This window comes from Lithobates pipiens, unplaced genomic scaffold, assembly GCF_037356315.1.
Source record: "Lithobates pipiens isolate NorthernLeopardFrog02 unplaced genomic scaffold, aLitPip1_a1.2 Scaffold_8, whole genome shotgun sequence".
Taxonomy (NCBI): Eukaryota; Metazoa; Chordata; class Amphibia; order Anura; family Ranidae; genus Lithobates; species Lithobates pipiens.
In genome coordinates this window covers 53,574,379-53,600,554 of record NW_027507903.1, presented here as the reverse complement: position 1 = coordinate 53,600,554, position 26,176 = coordinate 53,574,379, and the positions used below count along the sequence as shown (strand labels likewise).

General features: G+C 47.3%; 1 protein-coding gene across 4 annotated transcripts in view; it reads right to left on the bottom strand.

Moving 5' to 3' along the window:
• Positions 1 to 23,059, bottom strand: part of CRTC3 (CREB regulated transcription coactivator 3) — a 262,889-nt gene extending 239,830 nt beyond the window's left edge. For 2 of the 4 annotated variants that reach the window (XM_077473425.1, XM_077473426.1), the window contains exon 1: positions 22,627 to 23,057. In XM_077473425.1, the coding sequence (XP_077329551.1) occupies positions 22,627 to 22,758 (132 nt within the window). In that variant the 5' untranslated portion in view covers positions 22,759 to 23,057. Of the gene's footprint in view, positions 1 to 22,626 lie in introns of all 4 variants that reach the window. The other 2 variants (XM_077473423.1, XM_077473424.1) reach the window with 2 other exon arrangements.
• Between the last annotated feature and the right edge of the window lie 3,117 nt (positions 23,060 to 26,176).

Genomic DNA, 26,176 nt, shown 5'->3' with positions numbered 1-26,176 from the left:
ATCACTTCTATTGTTAACGACAGTGTAAAAATAAAATTTAGAGCTCCCCATCCCACAGCTCTAAAGCGGAAAAGGCAATAGCACATGTTGGTCCTGCATGCACGTATACAGTAATCGCCCCACACGCGAGGTATACCCATGAATGTCAGATCATGGGCAGTAATTCTAGCACCAGACCTCCATTGTAAATCTAAAGTGGTAACCTGTATGGGCTTTTAAAGTGTCGCCTATGGATAATGAAATTTACGCAGTTTGTTGCTGTTGCACTGACGTGTACAATTTTAAAGCGTGACATGACATGTTTGGCATCCATTAACTTGGCATAACTTTTTTTTAGATTTTACCAAACAATTAGGTATCATATTATGTTTTTGTATATTAAGATTAAAAAAAAGTAATTTTTTATTTTTTTTTTCACAAATACACACACACACACACACACACACACACACACACACACACACCAAAACTCATGTCTACGTGTGATATCTAGGGCCTCTACTTTAAAAATATCTATCATGTTCCAAGTAATTTTCCAGCAAAAAAATAAACTTTTTTTGTACATGTAAACAAAAAAAAATAAAATAAAATAAAATGTCTGGTCTAAAATCGGCAACTGGATTGCGTGGTACTTTGGCATTATGCGATCCTGTGCAGTCAAACACACAGCGTTTCCTATTTGCATTTGGGGTGTGGTTAACTTTACACTGACAACTGCAGATCGCAGACACAATGTGTTTTGAACAAAGTGTGGGAAACACGCACACAGAACGTGGGTTTCCCACACCGCATTTCGATGTGATCCGGCACTATGGGAGGGTTATAATCCCTGTCAGTTTTTTGCCACCTGTGTCCCACAACCAAAACAGGAAGTGAGGGAGTTCCTGATGGTCACCAGAACTAGTGTCTCCATTGGAAGATTTCCCCTCTATTACTTTTCAGGAAATACAGTGCAGCACACATACAGCTCAGTAAGTGCCCGAGAACTTGTGAATGTGTGAGGAGCAATGCCTCATGGGACATGTAGTCCTGGGCAGGAAGTGAGGGATTCTAAAGGCAGAAGTTTTCTTTACCTTGCTATTGGGGCTCTCTATACTGTACTTAAAGTGGAGGTCCACCCTAAAGTGGACCTTCCGCTCCTTGGAACCCTCCCCCCCTCCGGCGCCACAATTGGCACCTTTCAGGGGGGAGGGGGGTGCAGGTGCCTGTACAGTACAGGTATCTGCACCCACTTCCGGCGTAGATTCTGCATAAGGTACGCCCCTTTCCGCAGAATCTACTCCCCTTTCCGAAGGTCCCCCGCTGCCTGCAGGGAAACACACGGATCCCAGAGACAGCGGGGACCATCCTTATTGCGCAGCGCGACTCGCGCATGCACAGTAGGGAACTGGGAAATGAAGCGGAAAGGCTCCACTTCCTGATTCCCATACCCAAATACTCATCATTTTAAAAGTCAGCAGCTGCAGTATTTGTAGCTGCTGGCTTTTAAAAAATAAAAAAAAAATAATAAAAAAAAAAATAAATAAAACGGCGGACTCCCGGCGGACTCCCGCTTTAAACACACAGAAAAAATCAGCGTAGAAGCAGATCAAAAGCAAACTGCATAGGTGTGTACCGAGCCGTATGCTGGCCACACGGACCAATTTTCAGACCAGAATATTCATATGAAAAATCTTTGTACATTCGCTGAAGGAAAGAATGTTTGAAATTTTCACTTGTTTTTAACATTCTGTTTTAAAATGAATAATTTCCGAACGAAAACCACATACACTGTCTGAAAATTCCTCTGACAGGGAAGTTTTCTATTATTCCTAAATTTTCCTGTCACTGCAGTTGCGTCAATTTGACCCCACTAAGGATTTTAAAATCAAACGTTCTTAAAATGACATTGTTTTTGTATGGCCAGCATATATTACAGTTCTGTTTGAAGATCTGCAAAACAGTCTTTTTTTTTTCTTTAAAAAAAAAAAAAAGATCTCGGAGTCTGATAATATTTACCAGATTCAACCTCTAATAGTGTATACAGTATCTCTCTTCTAATGGTATCTCCACTCTAATAGTATATCTCCCCTCTAATAGTATATACAGCATATCTCCCCTCTAATAGTATATACAGCATATCTCCCCTCTAATAGTATATACAGCATATCTCCCCTCTAATAGAGGGGATATATACTGTATATACCAATAGTATATACAGTATATATCCCCTCTATTATATACAGTATATATTCTCTAATAGTATATACAGTATATATTCTCTAATAGTATATACAGTATATCTCATCCGTCCGTTATTCTCAGTGTGGATTGAAGATTTTGCTCTCTAACCATATAGTTGGTTATTTATATTTACCACTGCATAGAGATATTTAAGAATAAATTGCCTTTTTTTTTTTAAAAAAAGCTGTACATATTAACTAAATTATACACCACACCTTTTTTTTTTTTTTAAGGTTATTAACCGATCATCGAACCAATAATTGGCCCAACTAATTGATTATGAAAATAATCATTAGTTGAAGCCCTACAAATACCCATCTGGGCGTTTTCTATCTACATACTAAGCAGCGTGTTCCAGGATACTGCAGCTTTAGGAGGGGATACACCTCCCCCAATTGTTCTATCTTATGGACCTGACCATATCAATGCACTCCTGTGTCTTCCTTGCGCTTATATCTTATGTTTATCTCCTATGTGACCAGAGATGTGATGTGCTGTTCTGTTTAACTGATTATTAATAAAAACCTTTGTACAAAAAAAATAAATAAATAATAATAATTAAATATTAAAAAGGCAAGGTTCACTTTAAAAGGAACATGTTACACCTGTATATTTAGGGTGTAAAATGTAACATGTTTCTAAGCACCTGCTTCCCTGTAAAAATATGTGCATTTATTAAACTTGGCCTGTTAAATCTTTAAAACTTGTAACTGTATTAAAGAGGAAGTAAAAACCCTCTTAGACGCGGTTCACACAGGGGCGACTCATCAGGCGACTTACCCTCCTGACAAGTCGCGTCCCGTTCTGTGCAATGGAACCGTTCTAATCAGAGCGACTCAAGTCGCTCCGACTTAGAAAAAGGTTCCTGTGCGACTTTTGGGGCGACTTGCATTGACTTCTATACAGAAGTAATTTTACAAGTCGCCGCTAAAGTTGAATCCCGGTCGCCTGAGGCTGTCGCGCTGCCTCAGTGTGAACCGGGTCTTAAAAAAAAAAAAAAAAAAACCCTGCAAGAAAAAGGCATAACGAGCTAGTATGCACAGCATTACTAGCTCATTATGTATTACTTACCTCAGATCAGAGCCCCTGCAACGGTCCTCGCCTTTCCCTCTGGCCGCCGACATGTCGCCCCGGAGCCGTGAGGACGTCATTCCCGCGCACGCACATGGGAGCCACCTGTAACGGCACGGAGACTGCAGCAACGGGACATAGGTCATTGCTTCAGTTTTTTCCCAGTGCGAATTTGCCGATGACAACGGCTCCTGCAGGGGACAGGGGATATCTCCTAAACCATGCAGGTTTAGGAGATATCCTGGGTAGCTACAGGTAAGCCTTAATACAGGCAAGCCTGTAGCATAAGTTTGTAAAATAGGGTTCACAACCACTTTAAAGAAAAAAGCCCCAAACACACTTACTAGTCAGTGGAGCTCACACATATGCGAATTGGATGCGGGTTTGCCCAGTCCTGTGCATCTGAGTCCACTTCAGGTGTGAATTAAGGCTCCATGCACACTGGAGCTCATAAACTGCAGTTTATTGGAGTTTGGGCGTTTTTTTTAAAAGCCCATAAACTCCACTCTATGTTAGCCTATGTGTCCATGCACACATGGACGTTTTTCAGCTTTAATGAGCAGTGGAGTTTATGGGCCAGAAATTTGCGTTCAAAGTGCCGTTTTTCACCACCAAAAAACGACAAACGCTGATAAACGCTCATAAACGCGCGTTAATTAGTGTTCGGCATTCTATTTTTTCAATGCATTGTGGGAGTTTGGAATGTACTGTGGGATTTTTAGGCTCCATGCACACTGAAGCTCAAAAAAAGCTATTTCTGGACGCCAGATTGCTGGCAGAAAACGCTGGTTGAAAAACCTGCTTTTAACAGCATTTTATACTAGCGTTAATGAGCGTTTTACAGCGTTAGCATTAATGGGCGTTTTTTATAAAAATACACAGAGGACACTCCAAAAATCCCACAATGCATTGAAAAATAGAATGCTGAACACTAATGAACGAGCGTTAATGAGCGTTAATGAGCGTTAATGAGCGTTAATGAGCGTTAATGAGCGTTAATGAGCGTTAATGAGCGTTAGTCGTTTTTTGCCGCTGAAAAACGGCACTTTGAACGCAAATTTCTGGCGTTCAGAAAAAAGCCCATAAACTCCACTGCTCATTAAAGCTGAAAAACGTCCATGTGTGCATGGACACATAGGCTAACATAGAGTGGAGTTTATGGGCTTTTACAAAAAACGCCCAAACGCCAATAAACTGCAGTTTATCAGCTTCAGTGTGCATGGAGCCTTAGAGTGTCCTCTGTGTATTTTTATTGAAAACGCCCATAAACGCTAACGCTAATAAACGCTCATAAACGCTAGTACAAAACGCTGTTAAAAGCAAGTTTTTCAACCAGCGTTTTCTGCCAGCAATCTGGCGTCCAGAAAAAGCTTTTTTGAGCTTCAGTGTGCATGGAGCCTTAGGATACAATTCTGACCTCAATAGCACTTGAACTGGTGTATAGGAACACACCAGACCCCAGGCATGGACCTGCGGCCGGACGTGTGAACCCAATCTAAATGCTTTTTTTCTGGTGCCACCATCTTGAATCGAGATCCATTGCACGCACAGAATCGGATACACCAACACCATTGGGACCTGGCGAGTCTACACAGTCGGATCCCCTCACGGGTTCAGCAGAGCCCTTCCACGACATTTCTACATGTGTGCGAAATCTCGCAAACCGATTCCTGTGATGTCCATGTCACGCATCCCCGGCAAGTTCCTGAGATCTTGCACATGCACAGAAATGATTTAGGGTCTTGTGGAGAGAGCTGCAATGTGTGTGCACACACATGTTGCAAGGTCCAGATACATCATATTTTATAAAAAAAAAAAATTGCAATCAGGGAAAAGAGGGTGAGGGGAGGAGGCAGGAGAAAAGGACATTAGAAAAAAAGGGCGAATGTCCATTTTTATTATTCGTTATTTGCTGCCTGTGTCCCTGCTTGGAAGATCCACCCTCTATGACCACTGTCCCTGGGACTGAAATCAAAAATGTGTCATCATTGGAACAGTAAGGCCTCATGTAACTGCTGCTGGTAAACGGGCATTCAGAGGCATTTGGATGCTTTTTTTTTCCAGCTGCCCATGAACTTTTCCTATGCTATGCTATGCTATGGTCGTGTTTTTCTGGGAGGGCGTCCATGGACGTCCTCGCAGAATCTTGCTCTCGCGCTCCCCCTGGGGTGCACTCCCGCAAACATCCGTGACCGCCGGGTAGCAGTAGCTGGTATCGGGCGTTTATCATGTGATCGCTCTGTCAAATGACGGAGCGATCACTTGTAAACAAACCGGCATCATGTCATTACGCCGGTTCCTCCCTCCCCTCTCTGTACCAATTGGTACAGTGCGAGAAGAGAGGGGGAGAGATTGCAGCAGCGCTGTGGGCTGGATGTGTAGTGCCCACAGCGCTGCTCTGTAACAATACTCTGCAGTACTCTGCCCATACTGTGCAACACTCTGCCAATAAATTTTAACAGAAACAAAGGTTTTTTTTTCTTACCTTTTGATTTATATCACAAAAAATAAATAAAAAAACAGCGGTGATTAAATACCACCAAAAGAAAGCTCTATTTGTGTGAGAAAAAAAAAAAAAAAAGGGACAAACATTTCATATGGGTACTGTACCCATATGAAATGTATGTCCCTTTTTTTTTTTTTTCTCTCACACAAATAGAGCTTTCTTTTGGTGGTATTTAATCACCGCTGTTTTTTTATGCATGACTGAGTAATTGTCATTCAAAGTGTGAGAGCACCGAAAGCTGAAAATTGGTCTGGTCAGTAAGGGGGTTTAAGTGCCCAGTGGTCAAGTGGTTAATGTTGTATAGGCAGTTGTGTTTATAGGCTTTTATTTGAAGGCAAAAAAAATAAAAAATAGTTCAGACGCTGAAGTTTCCGACGCCAAACACGTACCAGCGCTTAGCCGAGTTTTCATTTAAAAGTGGTTTTAAAAAGGTTACCTCCCCTTTTTTTGTTTTGTTTTTCATTACAGAACTTAAAAATGATAGCAAATCCTGAAAAACCACTAAAAAAATATTTTAAAAACTTGTAATTGCTTGCAATGCTTCATAGACCATTTATATACCCCTAATGCCCCGTACACACGGTCGGATTTTCCAACTTTTTGTCGAAAATTCCGACCGTGTGTAAGCTCCATCAGACATTTTCGGAATCAAGCAGAAGAGCAGCACTGGCTATTGAACTTAATTTTTCTCAGCTCATCATATGTGTTGTACGTCACTGCGTTCTTGACGTTCGCAATTTCCGACCAACTTTGTGTGACCGCGTGCGTGCGCAAGACAAGTTTGAGCCAACATCCGTCGGAATGTCTGATCGTGTGTACGGGGCATTATGAGCCTATGGCCCAATCCATTACACCACTAACATTGCTGTTAGCCAAAGTCGAATTGGAATGTGACCTATATGTTGTTAGATTTGAACCAGATGACCCCACCATTGAGATTGACCCCCCGACTTGATCAAACATAGTTGCATGAAATTTAATATCTGGCTTTTTTTAATTTTCTCACATATGCTCATTATGGGATCCATAGCAAAAGCACCGAATTTGAGGTAGATACAAGTACATTGCTATCTCAGCTGCTGCTACTCACTCTGGTCTCACAGAATGGCTGAAATAGTTAAATAATACTGCTTTTTGTGCTATGGGAGGGTCTTATGAGGTTATCTGAAATAAACGCATCTAGACATGAACACGCCAAAATGGCGCTAAACGGGCGTTTTTAAACGCCGGTTTCAAGCTGTCAAAAAATCGTTCAGAAGAGGTTGTCTCAGCGTCCCGTGTACATTAGGCCTTATAGAGGGGAAGTCTTCCAAAGAGGACACTTGCTGTGATGACAAATGGGATTTCCCTTACTTTGAACTTCCTGATGTCTCTACAGGACAAGTGAAGGAAAACTTCTCAGTGGGACACAGACCAAAGAAAAAAAATAAAATAAAATACCTGAACAAGGTTTTAACTCATACAAAGTCCACAGCTGCTGTCCTGTCAACTGTCTGACCTCATACGATGGATGATGGGGCAGAGAGCATGTTGGAAATTGACAAGGCAGCTGACTTAAAGAGGAGGGCCGGTTAAAAAAAAAAAAAAATTAAAAAAGTCAGCAGCTGCAAACACTGTAGCTGCTGACTTCTAATAAGCACTTACCTGTCCAGGGCGACCGCTATGTCGGCCGCCCGAGGCCAATCTGTCCCTCAGCTCTCGGGTCCCCGCGCCGCCATTCTATGTAAGGGAAACAGGCAGTGGAGCCTTGCGGCTTCACTGCCCGTTTCCTACTGCGCATGCGCGAGTCGCGCAGCGCTTTGTGAATGGGGCGCGCTGTGTTCTGGGACACACAGTTCCCAGAACACAGCGCAACCCATTACCCAGAAGACGCCGCACGGAGGAGAGAAGAAAGAAGATCTCCGCGGAGGAGGAAGAGGCAGATTAGGATGATGTGCCTAGCAACAGGCATTTCTGGTAAGTTAAAAAAAAAAATAATCATTTTTTTTTCTGATTTTTTTTCAAATTTTTAATGTCTTTTTTTTCAGGTTGGCCCTCCACTTTAATGGTGGCCACACACAGCCATCTGATGGAATGAGTCTTCCCGGAATCTGACAACATGATTTATAAATTCAATCACAAAAAAAAAAAATCTACTGTGTGTGTCTTCAATCATTCTAAGAAGAATCCTTCAAATTCATAAAAAAAAAAAAAAAAAAAATACAAAAAAAAAGGAAGGAGGAAGAATAATATAGATTGACGTGATTATAAAAAATATTGCGCATCAAATGATTTTTTTTTAACCTTCTGATCGCATTTGTCTGCTGTACAGCAAACCAATCATTTATTTGATGGTATATGGAATCATTCGCTGTGATCATGTACAGATCTGATCTAGAGGAAGGAACTATTGAAGGTCACACTCCATGAACCCTTCACAGCTCCACCATCCTGCAGAATAGACACGTTCCCACAGAACTGTACTTTATCCAACAAGAATCCACACACATGAATGAACCAAGATATTGATAATCCATCCTCCTTTATTTACTACAAGAAATCTGAGACTTTAGTAACAAGCACATAAATACATGGAGAAAAGAAACTTTGGACGGTGGAACTGCGTCAGTAACGTTCTTTAGAAGAACATAAGCAGAACACAAGTGCAGCCCTTCCATGGAGACAACAATGGACTTTCAGCTTTATTCAGTACAAGGAGTCGGAAGCTGCCAATAATTCAGTCCATGCAGATCTCCTTCCTCCTCACCCTCTGGAGGACATGGAGCATGTACCAAAACACGGGTTCTAGATTCTATATACCCACCACAATCATCACACTGGACAAGACAGCCAGCAAGGAACAGAAGTACCATGTGCTAAGTGAGGAATGTCCAGAGAAATTAGGGATAAGCAGTAACAGAGGATTGGCATACAGATCAGATCAGACTAAAGCCTAGTACACACCAGGAGATTATCGGAAGAATGATTGTCAATTTTTTTTGCATTGCTAAAGGTACGAAAAGCCTAATAAGAATAAAAAGTAATGTAATGTGTTGTATTTTCGGATGAAAACTGTACTGATTAGTGAAAATCATGCGATCTGCTATCGTATAAGAAAATGTTTTGTGTTTGTCCCCTTGGAAAATTTCAGACGAATGCTACGTACCAACAGATTATTGGAAAGAAGAAAAGAATTGGCTGCACATCCAGAATTGCCTTTTATTTTGTTTCACAAAGAAACACCAAAGTCAACAACTGTGGTCACATAGACGTGTTTCACACATACATCTTGTGCTTGATCATTAGGGCCGGTTCACACTGCAGGCGATGCGAGGCGACACCGACTTGCCTCGCCGCGACCTCAGCGGCAACTTGCAGATGACTTCTGTATAGAAGTCAATGCAAGTCGCCCCGAGGTCGCCCGAAAGTAGTACAGGAAACTTTTTTCTGAGTCGGAGCGACTCGAGTCGCTCCTCTCAGAACGGTTCCATTGTACAGAACGGGGGCGACTTGTCAGATCGAGGCGAGGCGAGTCGTGTCGCCTCACATCGCCCGCAGTGTGAACCGGCTCTTACACAACCGATCAGATTATCCCATGATTGCTTTGAAATATGTATTTTTTTTTTGTACGATATTCTGATCGTATGCACGATCCAATTTTTCTTGAATTTTTTCTAAAACCCCTGCAATGTAAAGGCATAATGTGCTAGTATGAATCGCATACTATCACAATATGAAATACTTGCCTTAGAACGAAGCCCTGCACCGCCGTGCTGTGAGCTCCGACAGACGCTTCCATCTTCACCCAGTCTTCCTTCCGGGTTCATGTCCTCCGTATGTCTGATTGGCCGCACCACAATGGCGTCACTGCTGCGCATGCGCACAGGAGTCATGGACTGCTGCATGGAGCTCTGAAGGGACGGCACGGGTATATACCGTCCCTACAGAGCAAATGTGTCAGTGACATCACCGGTTCCATGAAGTGTGAATATTTCCTAAACCATGCAGGTTTAGGCGATATTCATAGTATCTACAGGTAAGTCTTATAATAGGCCTACAGAATGGCTTTACATCCACTTTAACGCTCAGTTCACACTAATAGGATGCAATGCGATTTCCAGGGTTTCTTGCTTGCAACTCTAATTCCACTTTAGGCTTCATTCACGTGTGGAGTTATGGGATCTTGGGTAGAATCGCTGCGATTCTGCCCGCAATCTCAAATTGCACTGCACTCACAAAACACATGTTTGAGTGCCATTCATGTTTAACGGCAATTAAAATGTGGTGTGGTTTTGAAGAGATTATCATGTGATAAATCACGTGGCAATCTCAGAAAACCACAATGCGTGAAGCTCGTCACCCAAAAAGCAGCAGGAGCTTCTTTTGGGTGACATGCTTTGCGTGCTGCAGTTTGCTGCAATTGCTGCCTTATTTATCGCACAACAATTTCAGCAAAGGTTTTAGATGCCATTAAAAATTAATGGCACCCAAACATGCATTTTAAGATTTCAGTGCCATTTGAGATCGCAGGCAGAATCGCAGTGATTCTATCCGAGATCCCAAAATTCCAAATGTGAATGGAGCCTACCTACAGAGGTCGCATCAGCATTAGATAAGCAGCCATTCCTACAGACTTTGATCAAATCAGCGTTCTGTTTTTAACCCTCACCTCTCATCCCAGGTCATCCTTGCAGCCTAAAAACTCTTCCCAAGGACATTCCATTCACACCTAGGCATGGCGGAAATGAACGTTCCGTGTTTTTCACAATCCTGCATTGGACATTCACTTACGTTTTTCAATGCATGCTTTCACACTTTGGCATGTTAGTAGTGTGTTGTAGTCTGTCAGCCATACTACAGATTCTATGAATGACACAGGATCATTGAATGGGGGACAGGCAGATGATTGATTGCTCTACTCTCTTCTTTCACGTATCATGTGTCATTCATAGAAGTTGTAGTAAAGCTTCTATGAATGGCAGATAAGGCATAAAAGGACGGGCATAGTCGGGCGCTGACAGCCCTTTAGCTGTATTAACCCCCCCACCACATTGGAAGATTACAATAGCCGGGGCCAGGGTACAGGACCAAGAGGATTACTGAAAAGGAGAAACGACACAAGGAAGACATCATACTAAGTTATGTCCCTTGTGTTGATTTTTTATATCTGCGTTTTCTGCCCCATTTAGACTTTTAGCACTGACTGAGTATGCAGCTTCTATATCCCTGCCTATGTTCCAGTTTAACCACTTCAAGACCAGGTGTTTTCTGCCACTTTGTTTACAAATTTAAATCAGTATTTTGTGCAAGAAAATGTATAACCCTCAAAAAGTATACTTTTTTTTTTTGGGGAACCATCCTAGGAAATATGTGATCATTGCATTATTGGGAAAAAAAATATATAATAATATAAATATATATATATATATATATATATATATATATATATATATATATATATATATATATATATAGTAAAAACATGTGAAAGATGATGTTACGCCGAGTAAATAGATACCCAACATACCACACTATGAACTCATGCACGCTTTTGGAATAGCGACAACCTACGGTACTTAAAAATCTCCATAGGCGGTGTTTTAAAAATATTTTACAGGTTACCTATTTAGAGTTAAAGAGGAGGTCTAGCACTAGAATTATTGCTCTCATTCTTGCTTAACGTTAGCAGCAATACCTCACATGTAAGGTGTGAATTCCGCTTACATATGCGTGTGCAACTTGCGCATGCGTTCGCTTCTGCGTGCAAGCACTGAGGGATAGGGGCGCTTTTTTTTTTTTAAAGCCAAAAAGTGTTTCTACCCTAGACCAGAAGTGACGTCATAACATCCCTCCAGTCCTCCAAGGTCATAGAAGCAATCAAAGACAGACAATCTAGTGCAGGGGTCTTCAAACTATGGCCCTCCAGTTGTTCAGGAACTACAATTCCCATCATGCCTAGTCATGTCTGTGAATGTCAGAGTTTTACGATGCCTCATGGGATGTGTAGTTTCACAACAGCTGGAGGGCCGTAGTTTGAGGAGCCCTGATCTAGTCTGCATCGTCTCTGGGACCAGCCGGCGGCACCGTCGGATCGTTCCTCAGGCTCGGTTCACAGTGGGCGGCACGACTTGCAGCGTCGCGACCTGCCGCGACCTCAGCGGCGACTTGCAAAACGACTTCTGTGTAGAAGTCAATGCAAGTCGCCCGAAGTCGTCGCAAAAGTAGTACAGGAACCTTTTTTCTAAGTCGGAGCGACTTGAGTCGCTCCTATTACAACGGTTCCGTAGTACAGAATGGGGCGCGACTTGTCAGGCGGCGAAGTCGCCTGGACAAGTCGCCCCTGTGTGAACCGTGCCTCAGGCTCGCCGGTTTGAACGGCAAGCCGAGTAACACCGGGTGGGGGGTGTCCCCTCCCTCCGCTTCTGAAAGCATTCCAGTGGCTCATGAGCCGCTGAGAACGCTTTCATGAGAAAGCTAGCCGCCGGCTGTAGAAAAATAAAATACTGGGGTTATGACTGATAGCTTTAGCCATAACCCCGGTAAATAAGTTCAAAGCCGCAATGTATATACACGTATTGCGGTTCTTAAGGTAGGTAAGCTGGTGTCATGACTGCTGCCCCGGGTTTCCTGTTTCATGGGGGGTCTTTTCTCTTGCAGCATCCTATGGAGCCAACCCTTGCATGCAGGGACTAGAGTTGTGGAGTTGTGTCTCCTTCCCTGTGTGCAGAAACTAAAAAACACAGAATTACAGCCTGGAAATGCAAGGCAATTCCCCGCTGTTCCCCTAGAGACCGGAAGGTCGAGGAAGTAGCACTGAAAGCCGTTTGCTGAAAGTGTTGGGGGAAGAATATTAATAAATAGTTTACTGGGGAATCTATTAATGTGCTCATAGCTTTAAACTAAAAAACATGCCAGGGTTTAGTACTACTCAATGTATTCATTCGGGTAACAGATGTATTACAATATGTTGGAAACGCATTGCAGCTTCTCTAGAAAGAAGCGAAATGTAACCACATTTTCAATGGCAGCCCACCATATGTTGGCGCACTGAAAATAAGCCACTCCATGAGGTCAAAATGGAGGCAGCTCCGAGCCAGCCAGTTCAGTCTCTGATGTAGGTATTAAGGATGAGCTCAGGTGTGTTCGCAACCTGCATGTGTAGAGCCCGCCAGGAGGTCGGCACTGCACAGCGCTGATCACAGGCAGTGACATTTCCCGATCTCTGCAGCCATGGATGGGGACATTGTCTCACTGCCTGTGATCAGCGCTGTGCAGTGCCAAGTTGCCAACCTTCTGACGGGCTCTGCGCGCGTGGGCGAACATGCCCAAGCTCATCCTTAGTAGGGATCATAATTGGCAGACGATGTGAATTGGGCCAAAGCTTTACATAGGGGTGGGTTTAATAAAGGCAAATAGACTGTGTACTTTGCAAGTGCAGTTGCTTCAGAGCTTAGTAAATGATGTGAAGCTTCACTTTACAAAGAACACCCAATCAAATGCAAGAATAAAAAAAAAAAAAAAAAAAAAAACACATACACCATTTTTGCTTGTACCCAATTGGATAATGTAAATCAGCAGAGCTTCCACTCATTTATTAACCACATCAATACTGGGCACTTTCGCCCCCTTCCTTCCCAGACCAATTTTCAGCTTTCCGCACTCTCACACTTAATGACAACTGCGCAGTCATGCTACACTGTACTCAAATGAAAATGTTATCATTTTGTTCACACAAATAGAGCTTTCTTTTGGCGGTATTTATTCATGACTGTTTTTTTTATTTTTTGCAATATAAAAAAGGAAAAAAAAAAAGAGCGGAAATTTGGAAAAAAAAAAAGAAAACACAATATTTTCCTTCTATTTTAAAAGAAATCCAATAAAATTGAATATCGTCATAAAATGTAAGCCAAAATGTATTCTGCTACATGTTTTTGGTACAAAAAATTCCGTTAAGTGTACAATTGGTTCGTGTGATCACTGACAGATTTACGCAAATGATCATGTACAGATGTGCGCAGGTGATCACAGACATATGTGTGCAGATAATCATTGGGACATGTGATTTTAGTGGGACATATGTGGGGGGGGGGGGGGGGGGAGTGTTTTTATTATTTGGGGACATGTGTGGTTTTGCATTGTGTGGTGACACTAGGTTGGTGATCAGTGAGTAAAAAGCAGCTCATATTCACTGATCACCAGCCGGCTGCAGCGATTCGCTCTCCTCTCCGACAACTTCTGTGTGAGGAGAGGAAATTTGATTGCCTAGCAACCTGCTCTTTGTTTACATCACATGACAGCTGTGATTGGACATGGCCGTCATGTGATCAGGAGAGCCAATCAGAGAACCATCCTGCCGATCAGAGATGCGCCGTGTCCGGGTGACACGAGTGCATCGGGGTGGCAGTGCTGTGCAGGCGCGCGCGATCCCCCTCCTTCTGAGGGACGTTCCTGAACATTCACACAAAAGCAGAGAGCGCCCACCCAGCCGTTTATGTACATTGGCCAGGTGGGATGTAGTTAAGCTCTGGACTGCACAGCCTATTTGCCTTTAGGCTGCATTCACACCTGAGCGTAGCGTTTTCAAGCAGAAAATCGTGCAAATTTACAGCGATTTTGTGGCATTTTTTACTGCGATTCGCTGCGTTTTTTGCCGCGATTTTGTGCAGGGCAAAAGGTCACCAATGTTAAAAGAAGAAAAACGCCCAAATCTGCTCAATTCGAGCGACAAAAAATGGTCCGGAACTTGTTTGAGCTTCAGGCGTTCAGCTTCAGGCGACCTGGAGTGGAGATGTGAACCATCTCCATTGAGAATAATAGATTTTTTTCCCCCTCTAGCGTTTTGTAGCTTCAGGCTTCAAGCTACAAAACGCTCAGGTGTGAATAGGGTCTTAGTTAATCCACCCCCTAATGTCAGTACTAGAGTAAACAAAGTTAAAGTGACGTTCCACCCACAAGGGGAAGTTCTGCGTGTTTTCTTCCTCCCCCCTCCGCTGCCACGTTTGACACCTTTGGGGGGGGGGGGGGGATTGGAAGGAGCGGGTATCTGTTTTTGACAGGTACTCATCCCCACTTCTAGGAGACCTTGCCGCAGCGAGGTCTCCCTTCTCCTTCCTCGGCCACCAGGCCATTAAGAAAGCACAGCGCGCTTCACACATGTGCAGTAAGGAACTGAGAGCTGATCGGAAAAAATCACCTGGGGTGCCGACATCACGGGATCCCTGGACTGGCGAGTGTCCCAATATTAACAGTCAGCAGCTACAGTATTTGTAGCTGCTGACATTTAAATTTTTGAAGGGGGGTGGGGGAGCTGTACTATAGTAAAAAAAAAAAAAAAAAAAATGGGGAGTTTTCCACAGCTAGCTGACAACTGTTTGCAGACCACATCCCTAATACGTGTAGTAAACAACAAGTTCCCCAAGTTGTGATTTTAAAGGGACCACAAACATGAATAGTGAAAAAAAAAAATAAAAAAAAAAAAAGGGTACTAATTTATAAAAAATATACATGACAGTAGACAATGTTCAAAGATGCTCTGTCTGACAGTTTTGGGCTTCCCTCTCAGCCGTTTCCATATCTGCCCCCCCCATTAGTTGACCATTTTGAAATGGGAGCAGAATCGTGCCAATTCTGCCCATGATTCCAAAAGTCCAGGTGTGAATGGAGCCTTAAGCTTTCTGTCTCCCAGTAGACCGACATTAAAGCAGTAGTAAACCGCAATGCTCTTCTTTTTAACTTGCAAGGTAAAGTTATAATGTGCTAGTATGCATTGCATACTAGCACATTGTGGGAAACTTACCTTAAAACAAAGCTCTACAGTGACTTGCTGTCACCACTAACAGGGCTTCCATCTTCCCCCGGTATTCCTTTCGGGTTTGCATCCTCCAGCTGTCCGATTGGCTGCGCTACAGTGACGTCACTCCTGCGTGTGTGCGCGGGAGCCGCTATTCACGACAGAGGACTCGGAAGGAACGGAATGGGTATGGCGTTCCTTCAGAGTGCATGCGCTGGGGACATCACCGGCCCATTCACAAGTAAATATCTCCTAAATGGTACACGTTTAGAAGATATTTACAGTACCTATTGGAAAGGCTTATCAACAGGTAAATGTCAACCGTGTGAGTTTACTCCCACTTTAAAGTGTCATCAGAAGCCATTTTTTCAGCTGGATAAAGAGGTGAGGGGTCAGAACCTCGGTCAGGTTTTTATCACCATCGCCACTGAGGAGACGCACCCTCTGCATCTGTCCTGATGACCATCGACACTGAGAAAATCCAAAACGTTGAAGCTGTCCTCAGAACAAGAACACAACTACCTACTCCAGAGAGAACCGTCTAAACACACACACACACACACACACACACACACACAATCTGTCTGTACAATCTCCTTTAGATCTACCAACTATATAGTAGAAGGGTCTGTCTGATTGGATAGTTGGCTAAAGCCTTAAACTATATCAAAATCTGATTGTACAAAGAATGTATGGTCAGATTGTAACGTGACCCCGAAACTCATACACATTACAACCTGAATGTCACCTCTTCTAAGGCCGCGTACACACGGGCGGACTGTTCGCCCAACTTTGTCCGCTGAACAGTGTTTCAGCGGACAGTCCGCTCGTGTGTGGGCTTCAGCGGACAGTTTCAGCGGACAGTCCGCTCGTGTGTAGGCTTGTTCGACAAACGAAGTTTCGCGCATACTCAGAAAGGATTTACACGGCGAAGGTTGCATTGTAGTGTATTGGACGTCGTATTTCTCGTCCCGTCGTACGTGCCGTTCACGTCATCGCACGGGCTTTCAGCAGACTGTTCGTTCATCGTGTGTGGTCAAGTCCGTTCATGCAAATTTTGAGCGGACTGTTTGGGTCCATTCACACAGGGGCAACACGACTTTGAGCGAGACTTTGGGAGGCAACTTGGACACGACTTGAGTATGAATCACAGCACGACTTGAGGCAACTTACAAGGCAACTTGAAGTTGCTTCCAGGACAGGGGACTTTGCCAGTGGCCAATCACATAATAATCAGCTCTGTGGGAGGGGGGGGGGGTTTTGCCTAGAAAACTATTTTTACTTCCTGGAAAGTTGCTTCAGTTAAGACAGGGGATCAGACTTGGAGGCAACTTCTATTGAAATCAATGGGTACAAGTTGCCTAGAAGTCGGATTGAAGTAGTACAGGAACCTTTTCTGAAGTCGGAGCGACTTCAGTAGTGTACATTAAGACGGCTCTCGTTCACTTACATTGATTTTATCATGTTGCGCGACTTGAGGCAACTTGGGACGACTTCAAGTCGGATCCAAAGTTGCTCCTGTGTGAATGGACTCTTAGTCGGATTGTTTGACAAACTTAGTTGGGCGAACAGTCCGCCCGTGTGTACGCGGCCTGAGACTTCTATGGATTACCGAAATGATGTAGCACCAGTTCACACCAATGGCTACATTAGAACACAGCCGGTGGTGTGCAGTAGGACGACTGCAGTGCCACAGTATAAATGCGCTAATTGCGGCACATCATGTTTTTTTTCCCCCTTTTTTATTTATTTTAATTTTCTATGAACTTTACTGAAATACACAGTGCCATTTCATTAAAGAAGAACTCCAGGAATGCATTTTTACATGCAGTGGGGCTGTGGGATATACTTGCTGAACCTGATGATCCTCCAAGTGCAAGACTGGTCCCTACCACTCCTGCCCCCCCAACTCCCGTACAAGCTAGTGGTCTTGTGTAGTGGACTGTTCCTGACGTCATCACGCACATAGACCGGCTCTGGACGTGAAAACAGCAGGAACAGTCCACTGCTGGATGTGGGGGAGCGCTATTTTCTGGAGGAAAAAGAAGCCAGCGAGTATATCCTGTGTCCGTCCCTTTATAAAAAGAATCAATTAATCCATGCAGTGCAGGCACAGCCCCACTGAAGAGGAAAACAAATCCACAGAGTTCTGCTTTAAGTTCTATTGGCCGCAGAATGGTGTGAGGTGGTCAATTACACGCACTACCTTTTTTTCCCCAGGCACACCACAGCAATGTGATTGTATAAACCAGCCAGGTAGCAGAAAAAAATAGAAACATTCTCCTCGTCTAGTGTCCTTTCACACTGGGTGTATTCGTTTGACGGACTTGGCTTGCTCGCCGGGGATCGATCCGCTGATCACCGCTGCGCAGGCGGATGACAGGTGCTTCGCCACTCACCGTGCTGCAGGGTGGATTCGATTTAACCACTTGACATCCGCGCTATAGCAGAATGATGGCTATAGCAAGGACGGGAGCTCTCCGCACGCCCCCTGCAGGGAGCGCTGTGATCACTGAGTCACTGGGACTCCGGTGATCGGAGTAAGGGAATGATCCCGGGCCCTTACCACGTGATCACCTGTCAGCCAATGACAGCTGATCACGTGTGTAAACAAAAGCTTGATAATCGTCTTTATTAAAGCCGTTCACTGGCTTATGCGCAATGGACATCGGTCCCGAAGAGAAAAGAGGCACATCTGCCTCATATGTGCACTCCAGTACCCCCTGCCAGTGTCCACGAGTGCCATCTATCAATGCCCACCAGTGGTGCCAATCACTGCCTCATCAGTGCCACCTAGCAGTGCTGTCTATCAGTGTATTCTACCAGTGCCGGTCAGTGCCCATTATTGCCACCCATCAGTGCCACCTCTCAGTGCACACAAGTGCAGCCTCATCAGCGTACATCAATGAAGGAGAAAAATTACCTGTTTGCAAAATTTTATAACAAAATCTAAAAATATATATATAAATTTTTATTTATTTTTTTAATTCGGTCTTTTTACTTTTTTATTTTTTTATTTTTTTTAAAGAAAAAATAAAAACCACAGAGGTGATCAAATACCACCAAATGAAAGCTTTATTTGTGGGGAAAAAAAAATTATAAAAATGTCATTTGGGTACAGTATTGTATGACCGCGCAATTGTCATTCAAAGTGCGACAGCGCTGAAAGCTGAAAATTGGTCTGGACTGGAGGGGGGTTTAAGTGCCCAGTAAGCAAGTGGTTAAATCAAGATTTAAAATCACTAGTAAAAAGGCCCAATTTAAATCATAATTTTTAAAGAGCAACTGTCATCTCTGTCCTGCTGGTGACTCACTGACAGTCCCATTCACTTTAATGGGACGGCTGGTGATGCGTCAGTGACACAACAAGGTGAGGGACGTGGCGGCATCCACGTGAGTAACTAACGTGCTAACAGGCGCTGCCATGATGGATCTGAGTTGACAGGTGCTCTTTAAATGTAAGGACTTAAGGTAAGGAATTGAAAGTAAGATGTAAGGAATTATTGTAAGATTTAGATTTAGAATAATAAGCTGTTGGGTTAGTAAAACAGCGATATCGGAACCGATTTAATCAGTTTGTCATGTACATTGATTTACAAAAAAAAAAAACAATGGGATAAAGGAATATTCCTGAACTTTGTTCTGTATCATGGTTACTGTGAAATTGTGAGAATGCATCAATGCCGTGCATGTTATCACAGCTTGCAGAGCTTGGATTCATTGAATGATTTTACTAAAAACGTAAATATTGCAGAATAGACAGCCTCATGTTACATAACTAAGCTCCATTTCATGCTGAATAAACTTAATTAGTAATGCATCTTAAATAGAAAATATATTTAGATTGATTTTTTTTTATTTATGTTATTTTAATAAAATGCTTTTGGAGTAAAAAAAAAAAAAAAAAAAAAAAAAAAATCAAAAAAATAAAATAAAAAGGTTCTTCAGTAGAACCGCCCCCAACATGCTGCCCCAGGCTGAGGGTTCCAATGCCAAACAGCTGGCAGCTCCCAGTCCAGTTGCCCACTTTACTAAATGACTGATGTATAGGAGAGAAGAATTCCCCATCTATTCCAAAATTATATTATATGGCCCGGGGGAAGGGGTTGCGGGCACTGCGAGCTCCGCGGTGCTGTATCCCTTTTTTATTATTTGCCGTTCATACAATATACCAGGGCTTGACAAATGGCAGGCGCCAGAGCACCTTGAAAATTGTGTCCTGGCACCTGGGCTACACTGCAGCAGTGGTCTGGATTTGGTGTCCCGTGTGGCTGGCAATGGAGGCCGCAGCCTGCTGGAGCAGGATACAGCGCTCGTTACTGAGAATCAGCGTCCTTTGGTGGGCGGGGCTGTGATGAGCGTGGCGCACCGACATTCTGACTGAGGGCGTCCCTTGCTCTCACTGTCTGCCCACCTCTGACATCTCCTTGGGTGCTGGGGATGTGGGCTTACTCTGGTACCCTTTCCTGACCACCGGGACACAGATAATCAGAGCACTGATCATCCGACCCCAAAAGGAGATTCAGCTTCTATTTGTCCCGTTTACCATTATTACCGAAAGTAAAATAAAATCCCGAGTTTTGGGTTGTCCCCAGAGAAGTAATAGAGGGAAAATCTTCCAATGGAGGTCCCCAAGGAATTCCCCTAATTTGCAGGGATCTCATCTCACTTCCTGTTTGGCTATGGGACAGGAAGTGAAGGGAAATCTCCCCAATGGGACATATGGCAAAGAAAATAATCTGGCAGGGGTTGCTTCACAAAAAAAATAAAAGTTTTGCGTATAGTACCATCACAGTTCACCATACACAATATAATCTGACCATACAATCTACACACTGACAGAAGGGCCCCTCGAACAGCGCAGGGGCCCCTACACACTGACAGAAGGCCCCCCCCCACACTGACAGAAGAGCCCCTCGGGCAGCGCAGGGGCCCATACACACTGACAGAAGTTCAGGTGGAGCTTATGTTTTTACCTCTGTGCCATGTTGCTATTTTCTCATGGTAATAAATATTAAAATATTACTCATGTTACCCTGATATGCATTTATTATTGTTTTCTGCTGTCTAAAAACCCCGATTGTGGGGGAACTTGTTCCATTTTTTTACACACTGACAGAAGGGCCCCTCGGACAGCGCAGGGGCCCCCCCACACTGACAGAAGGGGCCCCCCCGACTGCGCAGAGGCCCCCACACACTGACAAAAGGGGCCCCCCCCGACAGCGTAGAGGCCCCCACACACTGACAGAAGGGGGGCCCCCCGGACTGCGCAGAGGCCCCCACACACTGACAAAAGGGGGGCCCCCCGGACTGCGCAGAGGCCCCCACACACTGACAAAAGGGGCCCCCCGACTGCGCAGAGGCCCCCACACACTGACAGAAGGGGGGGCCCCCCCGGACTGCGCAGAGGCCCCCACACACTGACAGAAGGGGCCCCCCCGACTGCGCAGAGGCCCCCACACACTGACAGAAGGGGCCCCCCCGACTGCGCAGAGGCCCCCACACACTGACAGAAGGGGCCCCCCGACTGCGCAGAGGCCCCCACACACTGACAGAAGGGGCCCCCCCGACTGCGCAGAGGCCCCCACACACTGACAGAAGGGGCCCCCCGACTGCGCAGAGGCCCCCACACACTGACAGAAGGGGCCCCCCGACTGCGCAGAGGCCCCCACACACTGACAGAAAGGGGCCCCCCCGACTGCGCAGAGGCCCCCACACACTGACAGAAGGGCCCCCCCGACTGCGCAGAGGCCCCCACACACTGACAGAAGGGGGGCCCCCCCGGACTGTGCAGAGGCCCCCACACACTGACAAAAGGGGCCCCCCCGACAGCGCAGAGGCCCCCACACACTGACAGAAGGGGGGCCCCCCCGGACTGTGCAGAGGCCCCCACACACTGACAAAAGGGGCCCCCGACAGCGCAGAGGCCCCCACACACTGACAGAAGGGGGGCCCCCCCGGACAGCGCAGAGGCCCCCACACACTGACAAAAGGGGCCCCCCGACAGCGCAGAGGCCCCCACACACTGACAGAAGGGGGGCCCCCCCGGACAGCGCAGGGGCCCCCACACACTGACAGAAGGGCCCCCCCGGACAGCGCATGGGGCCCCTACACACTGACAGAAGGGGCCCCCCCACACCACAGGGGCCCCGACACACTGACAGAAGGGGCCCCCCACAGCACAGGGGCCCCTACACGCTGACAGAAGGGCCCCTCGGACAGTACAGGGGCCCCTACACACTGACAGAAGGGGCCCCCCACAGCACAGGGGCCCCTACACGCTGACAGAAGGGCCCCTCGGACAGTACAGGCACCCCTACACGCTGACAGAAGGGACCCCCCCAATCAGCACAGGGGCCCCTACACGCTGACAGAAGGGATCCCCCAATCAGCACAGGGGCCCCTACACGCTGACAGAAGGGATCCCCCCAATCAGCACAGGGGCCCCTACACGCTGACAGAAGGGACCCCCCCCAATCAGCACAGGGGCCCCTACACGCTGACAGAAGGGATCCCCCCAATCAGCACAGGGGCCCCTACACGCTGACAGAAGGGACCCCCCCCAATCAGCACAGGGGCCCCTACACGCTGACAGAAGGGATCCCCCCAATCAGCACAGGGGCCCCTACACGCTGACAGAAGGGATCCCCCCAATCAGCACAGGGGCCCCTACACGCTGACAGAAGGGATCCCCCCAATCAGCACAGGGGGCCCTACACGCTGACAGAAGGGACCCCCCCCAATCAGCACAGGGGCCCCTACACGCTGACAGAAGGGACCCCCCCCCAATCAGCAAAGGGGCCCCTACACACTGACAGAAGGGACCCCCCAATCAGCACAGGGGCCCCTACACACTGACAGAAGGGACCCCCCCCAATCAGCACAGGGGCCCCTACACACTGACAGAAGGGACCCCCCCAATCAGCACAGGGGCCCCTACACACTGACAGAAGGGGCCCTCGGACAGCACAGGGGCCCCTACACACTGACAGAAGGGGCCCCTCCACACTGACAGATGCTCCTCCCCCGGACACACAGCTCCTCCCCCTCCGCTCACCCTGGAGACGGTGAGGTCGGTCATGAGCTCGTCGAAGGCCCGGGTCTCCTCGGCCTGTTTCTGGTTGTGGAGGGCGATCTTCTCGCTGAACTTCCTCGGGTTGGAGGAGGACGAGGCCTGGGAGGCCGCCATGTCGGAGCTCCTCTGGGTCTGGGAAGGCGGAGAAGACTCGGGGCGGGCGGGCGGTCAGTCCCGGAGGGGGGACCGGGGGTGTCCGGTCTCAGCCTGTCATGGTGCCCCCTTCCGGAGACGATGAGGAGAGGCCCGGGCCGGAGCGAGGACGATAATGAGAGGCCATCCGGGAGGGGCTGATCCGTCCTCCTCCCTCCTTCTTCCTCTCCTTCCGGGCCCGATGTCAACAAACTTCCCCGCAAACTGCACGACGTCCGCCGACTGAGCGCCGCTTCCTGGCAACACGACCTGCCAAGTGACGGCCGCCGACCCCGCCCACTGCGCCGCCCACTTCACCTACACCACCGCCCTCTCACCGGAGCCCGTCACCCGCCCATTCAGACCCCGCCCTCCTGCCCGCGGCTACCTATCACAGCGCTGCGCTCTGCACCGCCCACCTTCCTGCTAGAAAAGTAGCAGAGAGCAAAACCCTCCACATCCATCCTATGGTGGTCTATGGGGCTGTACACACCGGGGAGGGGGGGAGAGGAGAACGGAGGGCAGACGCTGTTTGCCTTTAAAAAAAAAGCTGCAAAACCACCAAACACACTCAGCTGGGGTATAAATGCCCCATAGTGCCCCTTATGTACTAAGCTCACGTAATGTAGAACTAAAGGGACAACTTTTCTATTTTGGGTAGAGTAAGCAAGGGTTATAACCCCTGTCAGTTTACTTTTGTTTACCATTCGGGAGATTTCTCTTCACTTCCTGTCCCATAGCCAGACAGGAAGTGAGAGGAAATACCAGGTCACCTGATCTAGTGTCCTCATTAGAAGATTTCCTATTTGTTCCTGTTGGTGACAAGTTCAACCCAACATTTTAGAGTTTCTTTTAGTTTCACATAGTGGCCAACATTCTCAAAAAAGTTTTAGGGACACCTTTTTATTTCTGTAGGCAGAGTGTTGTTTTAATTAGGGGCAGGGCATTTATTTGTAGGCTTGGTTTAGCAGTGAAAAGAAATATGGCGAGAAAAGAAAGAGGGAGAGAGAGAAAGATAGAGGGATGGAGGGAGAGAGAGAAACAGGGATGGGGGAGAGAAGGAAAAAGAGAAGGAAAGCAAGTAAAAGGGATGGAGGGAGAGAGAAAGAAAGAGATGAAGGGAGAGAATTAAATAAGTGTAGCCCTACCCCCAAAGGAGCTGCTGGTTAGATTTGGGCTTACCGTTACCTCCCGTTCTCCTCGTTGTACGTCTAGGGGTGTTTCCCGTGGCAAATGGCCCAGTAACCTCGAGACTGACAACAGATCCAATTGAATGGATTTTATTTGAAAAAACGTAGACAATGAACAGTCTCTTAAATTGGGATCAGAGGGTTGGAAAGGGAAGTTCAGGTACTCATCGGCCGCGTACACACGCGCGGACTGTTTGCCCAACCTTGTTCGTCAAACAGTTTCGGCAAACAGTCCGCTCAAAATTTGCATGAGCGGACTTGCCCACACACGAGCGGACTGTTTGACGAACAAGGTTGGGCAAACAGTTCGCTCAACTTTTGAAATGAACGGACTCGCCCACGTAAGGAGGAGGCAAATCCGCCCATTTCGAGCGCGTGTACAGGTAGGCGGGGCCCGCGAAGGAGACGTCGCGGGCTCCGCCGCCTGGAATGGGCTTAAAGGGGAACCCCAACGCCGAAAAAAATCGGCGTGGGGGTTCCCCCAAAGTCCACACCAGACCCTTGTCCGAGCACGCTACCCGGCCGGCCAGGAAAGGGGGGCGAGCGAGCGCGCCCCCCCTCCTGAGCCGTACCAGGCCGCGTGCCCTCAACATGGGGGGGTGCCTTGGGGAAGGGGGGGCCGCGCGGCCCCCCCACCCCAAAGCACCTTGTCCCCATGTTGATGAGGACAAGGGCCTCTTCCCGACAACCCTGGCCGTTGGTTGTCGGGGTCTGCGGGCGGGGGGCTTATCGGAATCCGGGAGCCCCCTTTAAGAAGGGGGCCCCCGGATACCGGCCCCCCACCCTATGTGAATGAGTATGGGGTACAATGTACCCCTACCCATTCACCTGTGAAATAAAGTACAAAAAAAAACACAACACAGGGGAAAAAATATTTTATTGCACAGCTCCGGGGGTCTTCCGTCTTCGGGGGTCTTCTCGCCGGACTCCTCCGCTATGTGTGTGTAGCTCTTTTACTAGCGGAGGAGTCCGGCTTTCTTCCTCCCCGCCGCCGGCCTCTTCTCCCGACTTCGGGGGTCTTGTCCCCCTCTTCGGTTCTTCTGCCGGGCCACCGCGCCTTCTTGTAGCTCTTTTGCAGGCGGTGGCCCGGTCTTCTGTCGCCGCTGCCTTCCGTTCTTCTGTCGCCGCCTTCGGTTCTTCTGCCGGGCCACCGCGCCTTCTTGTAGCTCTTTTACAGGCGGTGGCCCGGTCTTCTGTCGCCGCTGTCGCCGCCTTCCGTTCTTGTTCTTCTTCTTCTCCAGGCGATGTTGACACGTCGCTCCCTCCGGCCGGAATGCCAGGGACACGCTCCGCTGCCACTTATATAGTGACAATGGGGCGGTGTCACATGGTATATGTCACATGGGTTGGTCACATGGTGATCCCGCCCCCCTTACGATGTCATAGTCCCCATGTGACATCAACCCATGTGACCAACCCATGTGACATATACCATGTGACCCCGCCCCATTGTCACTATATAAGTGACCGCACAGCGCGGCTCTGGCATTCCGGCCGGAGGGAGCGACGTGTCAACATCTCCTGGGGAAGAAGAACAAGAACAAGAAGAAGAACAAGAACGGAAGGCGGCGGCGGCGGCGACGACGACAGAAGACCGGGCCACCGCCTGTAAAAGAGCTACAAGAAGGCGCGGTGGCCCGGCAGAAGAACCGAAGGCGGCGACAGAAGAACGGAAGGCAGCGGCGACAGAAGACCGGGCCACCGCCTGCAAAAGAGCTACAAGAAGGCGCGGTGGCCCGGCAGAAGAACCGAAGAGGGGGACAAGACCCCCGAAGTCGGGAGAAGAGGCCGGCGGCGGGGAGGAAGAAAGCCGGACTCCTCCGCTAGTAAAAGAGCTACACACACATAGCGGAGGAGTCCGGCGAGAAGACCCCCGAAGACGGAAGACCCCCGGAGCTGTGCAATAAAATATTTTTTCCCCTGTGTTGTGTTTTTTTTTGTACTTTATTTCACAGGTGAATGGGTAGGGGTACATTGTACCCCATACTCATTCACATAGGGTGGGGGGCCGGTATCCGGGGGCCCCCTTCTTAAAGGGGGCTCCCGGATTCCGATAAGCCCCCCGCCCGCAGACCCCGACAACCAACGGCCAGGGTTGTCGGGAAGAGGCCCTTGTCCTCATCAACATGGGGACAAGGTGCTTTGGGGTGGGGGGGCCGCGCGGCCCCCCCTTCCCCAAGGCACCCCCCCATGTTGAGGGCACGCGGCCT